Source organism: Chelonia mydas, chromosome 4 (assembly GCF_015237465.2).
Source record: "Chelonia mydas isolate rCheMyd1 chromosome 4, rCheMyd1.pri.v2, whole genome shotgun sequence".
Classification (NCBI taxonomy): domain Eukaryota; kingdom Metazoa; phylum Chordata; order Testudines; family Cheloniidae; genus Chelonia; species Chelonia mydas.
In genome coordinates, this window is record NC_057852.1 from 94,409,170 (window position 1) to 94,423,614 (window position 14,445).

General features: G+C 41.1%; 1 protein-coding gene across 8 annotated transcripts in view; it reads left to right on the forward strand.

Moving 5' to 3' along the window:
* YIPF7 (Yip1 domain family member 7) overlaps positions 1–14,223 on the forward strand; it is a 51,701-nt gene extending 37,478 nt beyond the window's left edge. For 4 of the 8 annotated variants that reach the window (XM_043544420.1, XM_037897860.2, XM_037897859.2 and 1 more), the window contains 3 exons: positions 50–195; positions 8,145–8,326; positions 13,051–14,214. In XM_043544420.1, the coding sequence (XP_043400355.1) occupies positions 50–195; positions 8,145–8,326; positions 13,051–13,213 (491 nt within the window). In that variant the 3' untranslated portion in view covers positions 13,214–14,214. Of the gene's footprint in view, positions 1–49; positions 201–8,144; positions 8,327–13,050 lie in introns of all 8 variants that reach the window. The other 4 variants (XR_006290116.1, XM_043544419.1, XM_043544423.1 and 1 more) reach the window with 4 other exon arrangements.
* Positions 14,224–14,445: the final 222 nt, after the last annotated feature.

The window sequence follows — 14,445 nt, forward strand, 5'->3', positions numbered from 1 at the left end:
ATAAAGGCTTCTAAAAATCATGGATAATTATGGAACTTTCCTTTTGCAGAACTTGGGATTAATTTTGATCACATATGGCAGAAAACATTAACAGTTCTAAACCCAATAAAACCAGTGGATGGCAGCATTATGAATGAGACAGACCTGACTGGGCCCATGGTTTTCTGTTTGGCCCTTGGAGCGACACTGCTACTGGTACAGTAAGGCAGAAGTCATGAGATTGTAAAGTTCATAACTGTAAAATAACAACTATGTGCAGTTTTGGAAGATGCTGAGCAGGTACAAAATGAAAAAGTTATGACGAGATAACTGGCTCTGTGGATGAAGGGAAAGCAGTGGACATGTTGTTCCTTGACTTTAGCAAAGCTTTTGACACGGCCTCCCACACTATTCTTGCCAGCAAGTTAAAGAAGTATGGGCTGGATGAATGCACTATAAGGTGGATAGAAAGCTGGCTAGATTGTCGGGCTCAACGGGTAGTGATCAATGGCTCCATGTCTAGTTGGCAGCCGGTATCAAGTGGAGTGCCCCAAGGGTCAGTCCTGGGGCCAGTTTTGTTAAATATCTTCATAAATGATATGGAGGATGGTGTGGATTGCACCCTCAGCAAGTTTGCAGGTGACACTAAACTGGGAGGAGAGGTAAATACACTGGAGGGTAGGGATAGGATACAGAGGGACCTAGACAAATTGGAGGATTGGGCCAAAAGAAATCTGATGAGGTTCAACAAGGACAAGTGCAGAGTCCTGCACTTAGGATGGAAGAATCCAATGCACCGCTACAGACTAGGGACCGAATGCCTCGGCAGCAGTTCTGCAGAAAAGGACCTAGGGGTTACAGTGGACGAGAAGCTGGATATGAGTCAACAGTGTGCCCTTGTTGCCAAGAAGGCCAATGGCATTTTGGGATGTATAAGTAGGGGCATTGCCAGCAGATCGAGGGACATGATCGTTCCCCTTTATTTGACATTGAGGCCTCATCTGGAGTACTGTGTCCAATTTTGGGCCCCACACTACAAGAAGGATGTAGAAAAATTGGAAAGAGTCCAGCGGAGGGCAACAAAAATGATTAGGGGACTGGAACACATGACTTATGAGGAGAGGCTGAGGGAACTGGGGATGTTTAGTCTGCAGAAAAGAAGAATGAGGGGGGATTTGATAGCTGCTTTCAACTACCGGAAAGGGGGTTCCAAAGAGGATGGCTCTAGACTGTTCTCAGTGGTAGCAGATGACAGAACAAGGAGTAATGGTCTCAAGTTGCAGTAGGGGAGATTTAGGTTGGATATTAGGAAAAACTATTTCACTAGGAGGTTGGTGAAGCACTGGAATGGGTTACCTAGGGAGGTGGTGGAATCTCCTTCCTTAGAGGTTTTTAAGGTCAGGCTTGACAAAGCCCTGGCTGGGATGATTTAATTGGGGATCGGTCCTGCTTTGTGCACGGGGTTGGACTAGTTGACCTCCTGAGGTCCCTTCCAACCCTGATATTCTATGATTCTATTCTATGATTCTATGAAATGTTTCTTCAGTGTCTATTGAGAGTGAATATAAGAACATCTCTTTGCTGTATAACTTGTATATACAGTATTTAAATATAAAATTACACTTTGATGTAACACAGGTAAAATGCTTTCAATAAAAGTATAAGAGCAGGGCACATTTTCTGGAGGCTTGATATGTGCCTATATATATAGAGAGAGAGAGAGAGAGAGAGATTTTATACAATGTATGTGTCAAGGAGACTCCACTCACTCACAAGGAATCCACCACATGGAGCAGTTTGCAGGGTCAAGAGCTAAGCTGCAATACTGCCAACTCTAGCAATTTTAATGTGACTCTAGCGATATTGGGGTTTTTTTACCTGTCTCATGAAAACATGATGAAAAGTGCCAAGTCACGAATTCCCCCTTATTCAAAATGGCACCATCTCCTATTTTTGTCAAAGGGGCTGAAAAAAGCAAGATGGCTACCATTTCCCTACAGTCTGTCTGCATGTGGAAGTGAGACTTCTCTCAACAAGGTTGGCAGCCACCTCCCCCTGTTTCCAGTGAGATTGAAGCCATCCCCACAGGCAAAATAGCTGCCACTTTGTGGTTCAAGAGGCTAAACAAGACATGGGGAGAGTGAGGAGGGGCAGAGCACTGCGGAAAACAGGAAGAAGGTTTAGGAGTTGCAAGGGAATAGGGTAAAGAGGGGTTTGGGGGGAAGAGGGAGGCTGGGGGAGGTGAGGAGGACAGTGATGGAGTGGGAGATTGAAGGGATATAATGGTAGCTACCCCAGCCTCAGGGCAGGGTAAGAGGAGTAAGAGGTAAGAGGAGTCCCCTCTGAGCGGCCAGGGGAGGTCAGCATTGCCAACTCACGTAGATTGTTCGTGAATCACAGGATTTTGGAGGGATGATGTGAGAAGCTCCTCTGATCCCATGATTTTCAGAGCTGGGCAGAGTTGTGTGTAAAAGCCTTGGAGCTAAGGACACAGACTTGTCCTGCCACTGAGTCCTGCCTTCCTGTGTGAGCTTATAGCAAAGAAAGGGTCCTGTGGCAGAAGGAGGCAGGGGAAGGGTGAAGTCAAAGAAGGGGTGCTGCTGGGTCCCAGGTAGAGAAGTCAGGGGGCAGCAGGAGGCAGCAATAGGAAACAGATGGCAGTTCCCTTATCTTAGGGGTGAGGAGAGGGTAAGCGAAGTCTATATCTGAGCAGCCAGGGAGGCATGCAATTTTGTGTGCATTAGAGGTTGGCTTTTCAGCCTGCAGTTATCACACACACATTGGCAGAGGAATAGAGGAGAGTTAAAGTCAAAAGACAGCTGAAAAAATGTGATTTGATAATGGTTATTTTACAATTTCATGCTTTTTTTGGGCCAGTCTCATGATTTTTGAGAATCTGACACATGATTTTTGATCTGTGGGGCTTGGGCCACACTGAAATTGGAATGAGACTAGGAAGATATTCCAGCATGACACACACCCTCAGTTTTGTTGCTATTGCAAAATGGACCTCTGTCACTATTATTGTGGGGAAGGAAAGAATTCTTGAAAATCTCTCCTTGTGCAGCTAGAAGTCAGTACAATATGAAAATGTGAACAATCTTCAAAATATCTTAGTTTTCAAAACTCGCCACACTTGTCAATTAATGTTGGTAGTACTTTTTTCCAGATGTCCTTGCAAGCGTAAAAATGGGCTGTATTTAAACTTTTTCCCTTCTTTCTTATTTCCCGTCCCCCATCTCCTGCCTCACCCCTCTCTACTTACATAGCTGTTTGATAGCGGGAAAGCTGAACAAGAAGCGATCAAAGACTCCTTATTCAACCATTGATCAGAGACAATGGGGATCCCCTTTGCTACTAAAGCATTGCACTGGTTGTTGGCAACTGTTTATCAGAAAGGGAGTGAAAACGCGTGGCAATTTTGAGGAATGGAGTGCTTCCCTAGCAATGGGGCACTCTAATTCAGGGGATGGCGGGGAGGCTCTAATTCTCTATTTCCTCTATGATAAACTGCTGAATCAGAAGACTCTTACAGATCCTAGGAATATTTGTGGAGTGCCTTGAACATGCGAACTTCAATATAAATAGCGAGTATTGTTATTTATATCAATGAAAAAGCTGAAGGGAAGGAGGCAGAAGAGTGAGGAGGGAGAGTAAGGAAACAACAGGAAAAGAGAGTGGAGGCCAGGTAGAAGAAGGCCATAGGAGAAATGCTATTAAATTCCTATGATTACACCCAGAAAACTGGTGGGAAATGCCAGAAAAAAGGAGAGGAGGAAAGAAAATATTCGCTATTTTGTTGTTTTTTCAGTTATTGCATCCCCACCTTTTTTTTTTTTATAGCAAATGTTACTAAAATACTATATTCTAAAACATCATTAGAAATGTAGGCGCTGAGACTGCTCATCCTGAGGTGTAGAAATATGAGGCCTGATTCACCTGTTACCCCAGTTTTAGGCCAGTGTGACTCAGAGGTGAAAGTAAGCTGGTACGCCCTGGTACGGCATACCAGCTCGCCGTACCGGGACCGGCTTTCCCAGATGGCAATTTAAAGCTCTGGGGTAGCGCGGTGGGGCTCCGGCGGGGATTTAAAGGGCCGGGGCGGTAGCGGCGGCTGGAGCCCCGGGGCACTTTAAATTCCGGATGGAGCCCAGCCGACCCTACCCCAGGGCTTGGGCAACTGGGCTCAGGTGGGGATTTAAAGGGCTCGGGGCTCTGGCAGCTACTACCACAGTGGAGCCCCAGGCCCTTTAAAGCTCTGCCACAGCCCAGAGCCCTGGGGTAGCGGTGGCAGCCGGGATCCCCCAGGGCTCCTTAGTGATTTAAAGGGCCCAGGGCTCTGCTGCGGTAGCAGCAGCTGGAGCCCTGGGCCCTTTAAATCGCCCCCGAGCCCCGGGGCTCCCAGCCACCTCTGCAGCTGGTAGCTCGGGGGTGATTTAAAGGGCCCAGGGTTCCCAGCTGCCACTACCACAGCTGGAGCCCCAGGTCCTTTAAATCAAGATTTAAAGGGCCCAGGGATTTAAGGCCCTGCCTCTTCCGGTTGAGGCCATGCCCCCTGCTCAGGACTCTGGCGTACCGGTAAGTCCTTTAACTTACTTTCACCCCTGCTGTGACTCCAATGAGTAAGTGAAACTGTAATAATGCGATAGTGAATCAGGGCCGATGGGCAGACTGAGGCACGAACCATCCTTTTTTTCTGTGTAAAGTGTGTAGGACAATGGGGCCCTAGTCAATGACTAGGGCTCCTAGAAATTACAGTCATGCTAATGATAAGGTTCAGTAAACAAAAAATGGTTCAAACCCATATGGCTGTGCCAGACTATTGTCAAAACTTCTGACCTGTAAGAATGCAGGATTTCATATGCCATCTAACAATTTCAAGTTGTTTGGTTTTATCTCTGATATATTTGAATGCTGAACTGGCTTTTCAGCCTCGCAAGCTGTGGTATACTTCTGAATGAAATAATTCTCTTATAATAGCAATAGTAACATAATTTAACTGAAGGCTTGTTCCAGAAAATAATTTATAAATTACATTTTGTTTTAAGCTTATTACTATGGAAAAATTCTTCAAATGGTAGCCTTTCTTTTGAAGATTAGTAAAAAGGGAAGGACACTAGTAAGGATTGTGAGAGTGGGAGTAATGCCTGATTCTCCTCTCATGCAGGCAACTCCATTACAGTTGGAGATGACAGACAGCAGAATCAGACCCAGAGGCCTTGGGTCTCCACTGCTCTGCACCGTGCCGTACTCACATTCGTGGAGAGTGGGTATAAAATGCCACCAAATCAAACTTCTGCATTCACTTGCACAAGTGGTAGCATTTTATACTCACTTTACACATGTCTGAGAACACAAATGAAAGGCAGTGGAGAATCCAGGCCCAAGATTTTTATTTTATTTTAATTTTGTTCCTTCCACAAGACTGAGTGCACTAACTTTAACACATCCCAGTTCAAATTCTGCCAAACTAGTAGTGCCTGATTCTGATCTCATGTACTTTGGGACTATCCCCATTGAAGTCAGGGGAGCTACACTGGTGCAAAAATGGTGTGAGAAGAAAATCAGGGCCATCACCTTCAGTTATATCCTCTTTTTTTTTTCCCCTCCTTTCTACTGCACCAGACATAAATTCTCTGTAAATCAAACAGTGCTCGAAGTGGAATTTTCATTTAGCTGCTAACCTCCCTTCTTTTGTCTCTGTCCATAGTAATTTGTTAATCTTAGATTAAGCTTCTAAGTAGGGCTGTGTCAATTAATTAAATACTCTGAAACAATATAAAATATTAGCTGATGATTGTTGTTGCATCTGTCTGCAATACAGCATGTATCAGTTGATCTCTAAAAACTATTGCCCAAACCAATTGGAAACGTTAAACCTATTAAAAACCTGCAATGACTCCAATGGTAGTTGTTAGTAATCTGATGTAACAATTAGGGTTTTAAAAATATGCATATATTTTAGGTTAATATGAAAGGGCTATAACAGAGGCTTGAGAAGAGGTAAGGTGCCCTAACCAATATCAGCATGGTCTATATCAGGATGGAGAAAGATACAGTATTCTACACTGGAGCCAGAGGTGTAATTTCCAGCTGGTGTAGATGTATCTGTGCTAGTTCTGATCAAGCTATCGCACTAAAAATAACAGTGTAGCCGCGGTGGTGAGTTGGGTTAGTTCTTGGATAGACTCGTACTTCAGAAGGCTAACTGCCTGTGACACTGCAGCTACAATTCTACTTTTAGCACACTAGCTTGATGCGAGCTAATCTGGGTATGTCTAATTGAACTGGAAACTATACCTTCCATCTCCCATGTAGATATACTGTCAGTAATGAGATATAGAGCTTTTTATTTCTTGGTCACTGTTTCAAATCTGGCACAGATCAGTGGTGCCTGCAGCTTGTTGCTACCTAATCTAAAGACTGTTGATTGGACTATTGGAAATGATGGTGGTGAGGTCGGTGCAATTTCTATTCTAATCTAATCCATATAGGTACTTATACCATGCTCATCACCGTAGTATCTGAGCACATTCCCGGAATGTGTTAAGCAAAATGACTAACATCTCTCATGTTTGTTCTTTCATCGTCTCTCCAGGGGGAGAATTGTGTGTTCAGTAGAATATCTTATTTGGGATTTTTTTACGATCTATACAAATGTATTTTTCATATATATATTATACTCATGTTGGAGTATGTTTATGTTTAGAAAGCGAGGTCAAAGAAATGTGCCTTTCACTTGGAGTGGAAGGTGGTGTGGTTTGTGATGGCCCTTAGTTCCTTGAGGAGTTAGTTCTACAATCTTGAGCCAGCCTCTGAGAAAGTTCTGCCTCCTGCATAGACAAGCTTTATCCTTATGGTAAGAAGTTCCATTGTGCCAGAGGCGCAAAGTTGATGACCTTGGGCTACAACCCAGAACTCTAATTCCTAAAAAAACAGGTGTCAAAATCTCAATACTACCCCAACTGTCAGCATTCAGTCCACTTGTTAGCAGCCTGAGAGGTCAAACATTTTATGTGGAATGGGTACTGAGCTACTCTCTCACAGCTAGAGGTGATTCATCAAAATTAGAATTGGAACGTCATGAGAAAATTTGTGCTGTGGCTGCTGCCTGTATTGTACTTGCTTTGTGGATAAATTAGAAGATATGTCTCCAGAGCTGTCAGGCCAGGTACCTTTCACAAGCATTACATTCACTAAAAAGAAATTCTGAAAAAGAGCTGGAGAATCACTCTCTAAATGGAGCAAAAAAAGATTTGCTGATGGTTACTAGAAAGATTAATGTGGCAGAGAACATATACCATGAAGAAGCAGAGTCACAATACTTTGTGCTATACATGCTAGGGTTGGGTTCAAAAGCAAACAGTGACTTTCCTATGGTAGCCAAGGGAAGGAGGGGATAAATTCACAGTGAAATTCAACATACGTCCCCCAAAGGTTCACAAACTTGTCAAGCCTGGTCAGAGTTTAGGGTTTGTAGGGGAAAGAGACTCCAAGTCTTGCCAAGTATGGTGTTTTGTTATGAAAGATTCAAACTGCTGTAATGAAAGGGTACATGATGTCCCCAATGCACAAAGGAAAACAGAAGTGTTGCTATCTACTAAACAGACTGTGGCCTTGGTAATTTTTAAGAAAACATTGATACATAATTACAAAAAAGTAGTACGGCATCCCCACTAACCAATCTAGTATGAAATGTCTGAAGTGACGGGCCTCCCATCACTTTTCTTGGGAGGCCCACAGCCTCGCATCTCCTAGTCCGACAGATTTTCCTGATATTTAACCAAAAGTTTAATTTAGTTGTTTTTATCTTCGGACTCCTAACACCTTCCTGAGTCTCCCTAACCATTTCCTGTCCTTCATTGGAGCCTGATTAGTACAAGGAAATGGAGAATTGGGTTCTGTATTTCTATCCATTCAATGCAAATTAAAATATAAATTATTAATGAAACATTTATCTTGGGATATTTTGATTTGAGGGGAGCAAAAATCCCAAAATACTGGCCTTGATTCTGATCACATGTAAAATGGCATAACTGAAGTAAGTGTAAAATTTGTATAAGCAGAAAGAGGATCACACCTCATGCTTTCATTCTGTTTCCTCCCAGTGTTTCATGATTTATGGTACATGTGTGCTGTTTTGTACTTACTCATATTTATTTCAGGCAGGAAAAGTTCACTTTGGCTACGTATATGGCATCAGTGCTGTTGGGTGCCTAGGAATACATGCTTTACTGAACCTGATGAGCATAGCAGGTGTCTCGTATGGCTGTGTTGCCAGTGTACTGGGCTACTGCCTGCTACCCATGGTGGTCCTGTCCAGCTGTGCAGTCTTCTTCTCACTACAGTAAGTATCAGAGTATTATGGCAGAACCCATAAGGATTACTATAATTTAGACTAGCGTTATACAAAGTTTTTAATGCTAAGACTAGAGGATACTTTATATCGCTAAAAATTGGAAGGAAAATATCAGTACATGAAGGAACAAAAAAGAATGTTAGTATTTTCAGGTGGAAATGGACAAATTGTGTGTGTGAGAGAGAGGGGGTGTGTGTGTACTTTTAGTTCTAGAATGGTTCAGAGATCTGTCCCACTTTATATGAGCCCCAAAGTTTGGTGAATTTGGATAAATAGTTCCAGTTTGGAACTATCTTTATTTAAAATAAAGTTGTGCTCAAAACCGATGCTGGCTTTGATTTTGACAGATCTCCTTTACTCTGTTTTTTGTTTTGTAAAACCACACCACTACTGGTTCAAATCCAGGTTTCAACTTTTTTGTACCAACCCTCCGTGTTTGGGTGGGTTTGGGTAAATGGTTTTAGTACTGGCCCATCTCTAATTTCAACTGCCTTCAGCAACATAAATCTACTATCCTGTGACACTGGCAGACCAGGTGCCAACTCTTGCCAAGGTTATAGGCCTCAGCCAAGCACTGACAAATTCATTGCTGGAAACTAGCCTGTTTCACCTATGTGTTAGTATGGTTAAGATGGATATTAGCCTTATAACAATGTGTTTAGAATTTATTAAGTTGCTGCATACATTAACCTCGCTTATAACTTCTTCATCACCTGCTATAAGGTAATATTTAAGTTTTTGTTTTGTAACTGTAAAAAATGTTTGCTCTTAAACTGTGAACCCAGTCAGGAGGGATTGTCTCCTGCCGATAAAAACTAAATGGGCCATCAAAATACAAAAACTTTGTTAATTGCCCTTTTGCACCCATGCAAAGACTATATGCAAAAGGGCTCATCCCATCAGCTTGAATTCTGGAAGAAGGAAATAAAAATAACTGATAAAGAAAAATTTTAATCTTTTTTTCTGTTTCGACTCTCACAAGGCTGGAGCTACAAAACTGAAGCAGAAATCCCTAGGGTCAGTCTGGGTTAGCCCTAAAAGATATTCCGAGCTGACAGTTTACTATAACTCTCTCACCTTTTAAAACCATAAGACTAACTCATTTGTGTATTTATGCTCGCCTGCTTTAACCTTGTAATGATCCTCATTTCTTTTCTTAGTTAATAAATCCTTTGATAGTTTACTATAGGATTGGCAACAAACATTGTCTTTGGTGTGAGATCTAAGGTACAACGTGACCTGGGGTGAGTGACTAGTCATTTGGGACTGGGAATAATCTGAATATTTTGTGATCTTTGGTGTAGAGCAACCATCTATCACTAAGTCCATCTTTCCTGGGTGGCAAGATAGATTGGAGTGCCCAAGGGGACTGTCTCTGACTCCATGGTAAGATTGTTATACTGCTTTAGGAGTTCACACTTGTTACTGGGTTGGTGAAATCTAATTATAGATTATACAACCAGTTTGGGGTCTCTGCCGTGTTTTAACAGTCTGCCCTGAGGTCAGTAGTGTTGTTGTATCTCTGTCGATCCCAGGATATTAGAAAGACAAGGTGGGTGAGGTAATATCTTTTATTGGACTAACTTCTGTTGGTGAGACAGATAAGCTTTCGAGCTTACACAGAGCTCTTCTTCAGGTCTGGGAAAAGTACTTATAGTGCCACAGTATGATCCCCAGACCTGAAGAAGAGCTCTGTGTAAGCTCGAAAGCTTGTCTCTTTTATCAACAGAAGTTGGTCCAATAAAAGATATTACCTCACCCATATTGCCCTGAAGTTGGCACTCATGGTTGTGAACCACTCCAGACAGCATCACATCCTCTCATTGCCATCCCTTGTCATGACCCAGCTCTGTTGTCACACCTATGAGAAATTAGCAAACCCTTAATGACTAGCCTAAGGTGCAATAGAGCAGGTGACTGAGGGGTAGTTGAGGCAACTCGGCAAAAAATTACTATAACTAATTGCAAGGTTTAAAAAAATAGTATGACTATACATGTATTGGACTGCCTGTTGGACTGTAAGCTCTTTGAGACAGGGTCTGTGTCTGCCTCTGTACAGTGCCAAGAACAAGAAGTTCAGGGCCCTGACTGGAACCTCTCGGCACCACAGCAATATAGATAATAAATAGTATCTCCCCATTTATTAAACTTAAAGCCGGTCTATTTTATTTCTATTTTGTTTTTAACACCAAAAGATATGGAATGTGCCTTGCATAGTTAGACTGTAGCTAGAAAATGTAAATCTGCTCTCAGTTACTTTATTTAGAAAAGCAGCAATTAAGTGTAAATATTGTTTTTCAGCAAATGTTTTTGTTGGCATAAGCATTTTTAGCACACTGACAGTGCCCTTGCCTCACATTTCCATGGATCTGTTATGGTCTATCCTGGCCATAATCCATGTATTCAAGAGTTTCTATGTTCTCCCTGACATGATGGACAGTCAGGGAACCCTCTGTTGTCTCAACAGTATATATATATATTTACTTGATTAACCTGTTTAATAATCTGGATTTATAAAAGGTGCACATATGTATTTACAGTACAGATGGGGCTAACTCCAAAGCAGCTGTTACAGTTGATCAGGGTGCTGGTGTCTGCTTCAGAAAATCCCCAAGCACATACGGTACATTTGTAATACGCTGTAAACCTACTAAAAGTCTATCTTTAGAAATCCAAAAATATTTACAGTGGTAGCTCTTAAAACTTGCCAGTTTTATCAGAAATAGATAAGATTACATCAGTATCTGCAATGTTCCCTTGTGCGTCCTTACTTACAATAGAAAATGCCTTCAATACTACAAATACTGAGGTCATCTAACTGCAAGCTATTAAAGGGAACTGGCAGTTTTCAAGGAAGCATTTATTTGTTTTTTAAATACAGTTGATCAAAATCATCAGAGAAAACATTATGTTTTGTGATTTTTTTTTTTTTTCTTCTTTGGTCAAAGTTTGAAATTTTGATTAAGCATTTTGTCAATTTCTAATTTTAAATTTTGTGAATAGCTTTAGTTTGGTCTCTTTTCACAGAAAATTTACCTAAGATAAGTTACAGAGAGAATTCTGTAATTGAAACCGAGCTCATTCTCTTAGCAAAGATAGCTGTTAGGTCATAAACATGAAAATTGTCATTTTTTCATATTTTTGATGCAAAATTAGCAATTTCATTTTAACTTTGAATGAAACAAAATTTGGGATAAGGAGGGTGCAAAATGCACAAAAGAAATGGCCAAAATTTTCATGGAAATATTTGTGAAACAAAATTCAGTTTTTCACAGAGCTACTCATGTCAATCTAAGATGGCAACGTGCCTAATCACAAGCTGATTACATTTTCTAGGGGTAATAGTGTCTGATAAGAATAGATTTAAATAAGCAGTTTGCTGATCTCCCTTCCTCATCCCCACCCCGAAAACCCTTCTTTAGACAAAATCCTTGAACAGAGTGAATATCCCATTTATTTGGGCTGTGTGCTAAGGTAAGTGAGCGTGAGGCTGAAGAATGGAATCCTCGGGCCCAGTTTGCAGCAACTGGTTCACAGATGTGGGCCCATCTACAGGGTATGTGAAGACGTGGTCAGCAATTATTCTCCAACTTTGTGCTCTGGTCAGTAGCTCCATGCTGTGTGCAGATCCAAAGCACCTATCCTGGTACTAACCACAAATCCCCTTCCATGTTCCTGTGCAAATTGCTACCTCCGAGTTTGGCTCCATGGCACACAAATGCAGCCTGCCTGAATAGGCTCTGTTGTCCAGTCCTTCAATGCATCATAAACACAGCATTTTCCTTGCATTTTGAGACTTTTGTGCTCCTGGAAGGTGCCTGAGGATTTGGCCTTCATAGACACCACTGGCACTAGGGCCATACTGGTGCTAAACCATTTATTCCAGCAGAAATGTGCTGTTAGACTGAGAAATGAATCTTTAAGTGCAGCTAAGCAGCTCTTGGCTGACTGGGGAAAAGGTGACTTTATGCCATCTTTCCATCACTATCAATCCTGGAGCCAGCCTGGATTGGCCAGTTTGGCCCCCAGTGCAAAGCAGAGCCGCCACAGTTCTACTCTAAATTGCACCAATTTCTCAACGCTACCCAAAGTGCTATTATGCTAGATGGGAATTGCTACTGCACAGCATGCACCTGCTACATCCTTTCCTTCTCCTGACACACTTCTAGTATGTGCTCTATGCCAATGGGGCAGAGAAGGAATTAGGTAAGGGCCAGTGTGACTGATCACAAGTGAGTGATACAAGACATTGTCTTTTCTCAAGCTCATGTTCCCTACCACACATGGCCTCTAGATCAGGAGGCTGCCTTGGTAAAAAGTGCAAATCCATATAGCTCCATTTAAATCGTAACATATTGTGCATGTTGCTTTTAGCTGCTGAGGATTTCTGTTCACTTTGAAATTTAAAAGCTCACAGCCCAGTTTTGCTTACAGACCTGGACAAAGTAGTTGGAAGCTTGCTAGTCTTCCAAGTAATACCATTGACAGAGCTGTTGTTTCCATCTGAAATGGAGCAATGCCATTTTGCTTGATGTTTTATTGTTTTAATTCACTGTTCAACCTTGACTTTCATTACATAAGTCATTCCTTGTTTGTACCAGTGACTACTGCCTTATTAACAACAAGATCTTAGACATGAGCTAGACTCTGATAAGATTTCATTCTGCACATGTTAACCAGTGGATTCCCCTTGTTTTATTTTTGCTTCATAGGGGGATACTTGGAACTTCATTAGCTCTGATTATTATTGGATGGTGCAGTCTGTCAGCTTCCAAAATTTTTATCTCTGCATTAGCCATGGAAGGCCAGCAGCTTCTCGTGGCTTATCCCTGTGCTCTACTTTATGGACTTTTTGCACTTCTGACTGTTTTCTGAAATGTACTTTGTGGCAGCCTGATTATACTCTATTTGTGTGGGTGTTTTTACTTTTAGTCCTCCTAGATTCACATTAAACTCCATTAACAAAAAATAGATTGTGATTTACCTTTTATTTTCTTAATGGATGATGGATAAAGAAATAGAAACAGGATGATAACTTTAATAATGACATTCTAAAAGTCTCAAATCTTAAACATTTTGCTCAGATACTAGTAAAAATAAGGCATTTTAGGGAGGAAATCTGCAAAATAAAATGTCATTTTAAAAAATGATTGTGTACTTGCAGTGTTTCGATGGGGATAATATGTATTGTGGAAGGGGTAAGTGAAAAGCAACAACAATGCAGTATTTTATAGGCATAGTAACTCAAGTGAAAAGTTTAAAGTCATTGTTTTAATGTAAGTAATGTTCAATTTGGCATTTTACATGAACATTAAAAAAAGTCTTTCCTTTTTCTTAAGAGGTTGAACAGCCTTTGTTTATAATGTTGAAGAATTGCCAAAGATGGACAGCAAGAGCAAAGTTGTTACAATACAAAGTAAGCAAACTAGAAACCTCATTCTGTTTGGTTTCTTTTTTTAAATAAATGTGGCTCTGCAAAGCCTCATTGTACTGTACATAATGTACAGTAATGCTAGAGTCTAAAATTGCCACGAAACCACTGCCTGCTGTCACTGCAGAAAAAAACACTGCTCAAAGCAAAGGTAACTACTAAATATGTCTCCTGAAAGGCAGAACTGCATTTGTGCCAGCAAAGTACAGATCTCACCCATTTTGTATACAGGAAAAAAAAATCTATTCACTGCTGTTAGTATTACAGCAACCCAACAATTTTGTAACAGTGCTGGAGCACAAAATGCATAAAATATTTCAAAAAGTACTATTGGGAGTATCAAGCCATCAGAAGAGAATAAAATGTTTGGGTATGTTTTAACATTTTAAGAGGCAGAATCCTCTAATAGTGAAAAAAAACTGAAGAATGCAGTCATAAAAAGGCTCAAGAAACAACATTGTAAAGGCAGAACTGAATAATAAACATAATGATAAACTAGATTGTAATAAATGTTTTTACCCATTTTTCTCTTTGAGGAATATTCATTGATTTTTTTCAAAACTATTCAGTGAATTTTCTGCTAAGTATTTTACCTCTGTGGATTGATAGTGAATAGTTGTGTGTAGGTATTCAGTGTTCACTATCTGAATTGACTAGGGCCCCGATCCTGCAAAGA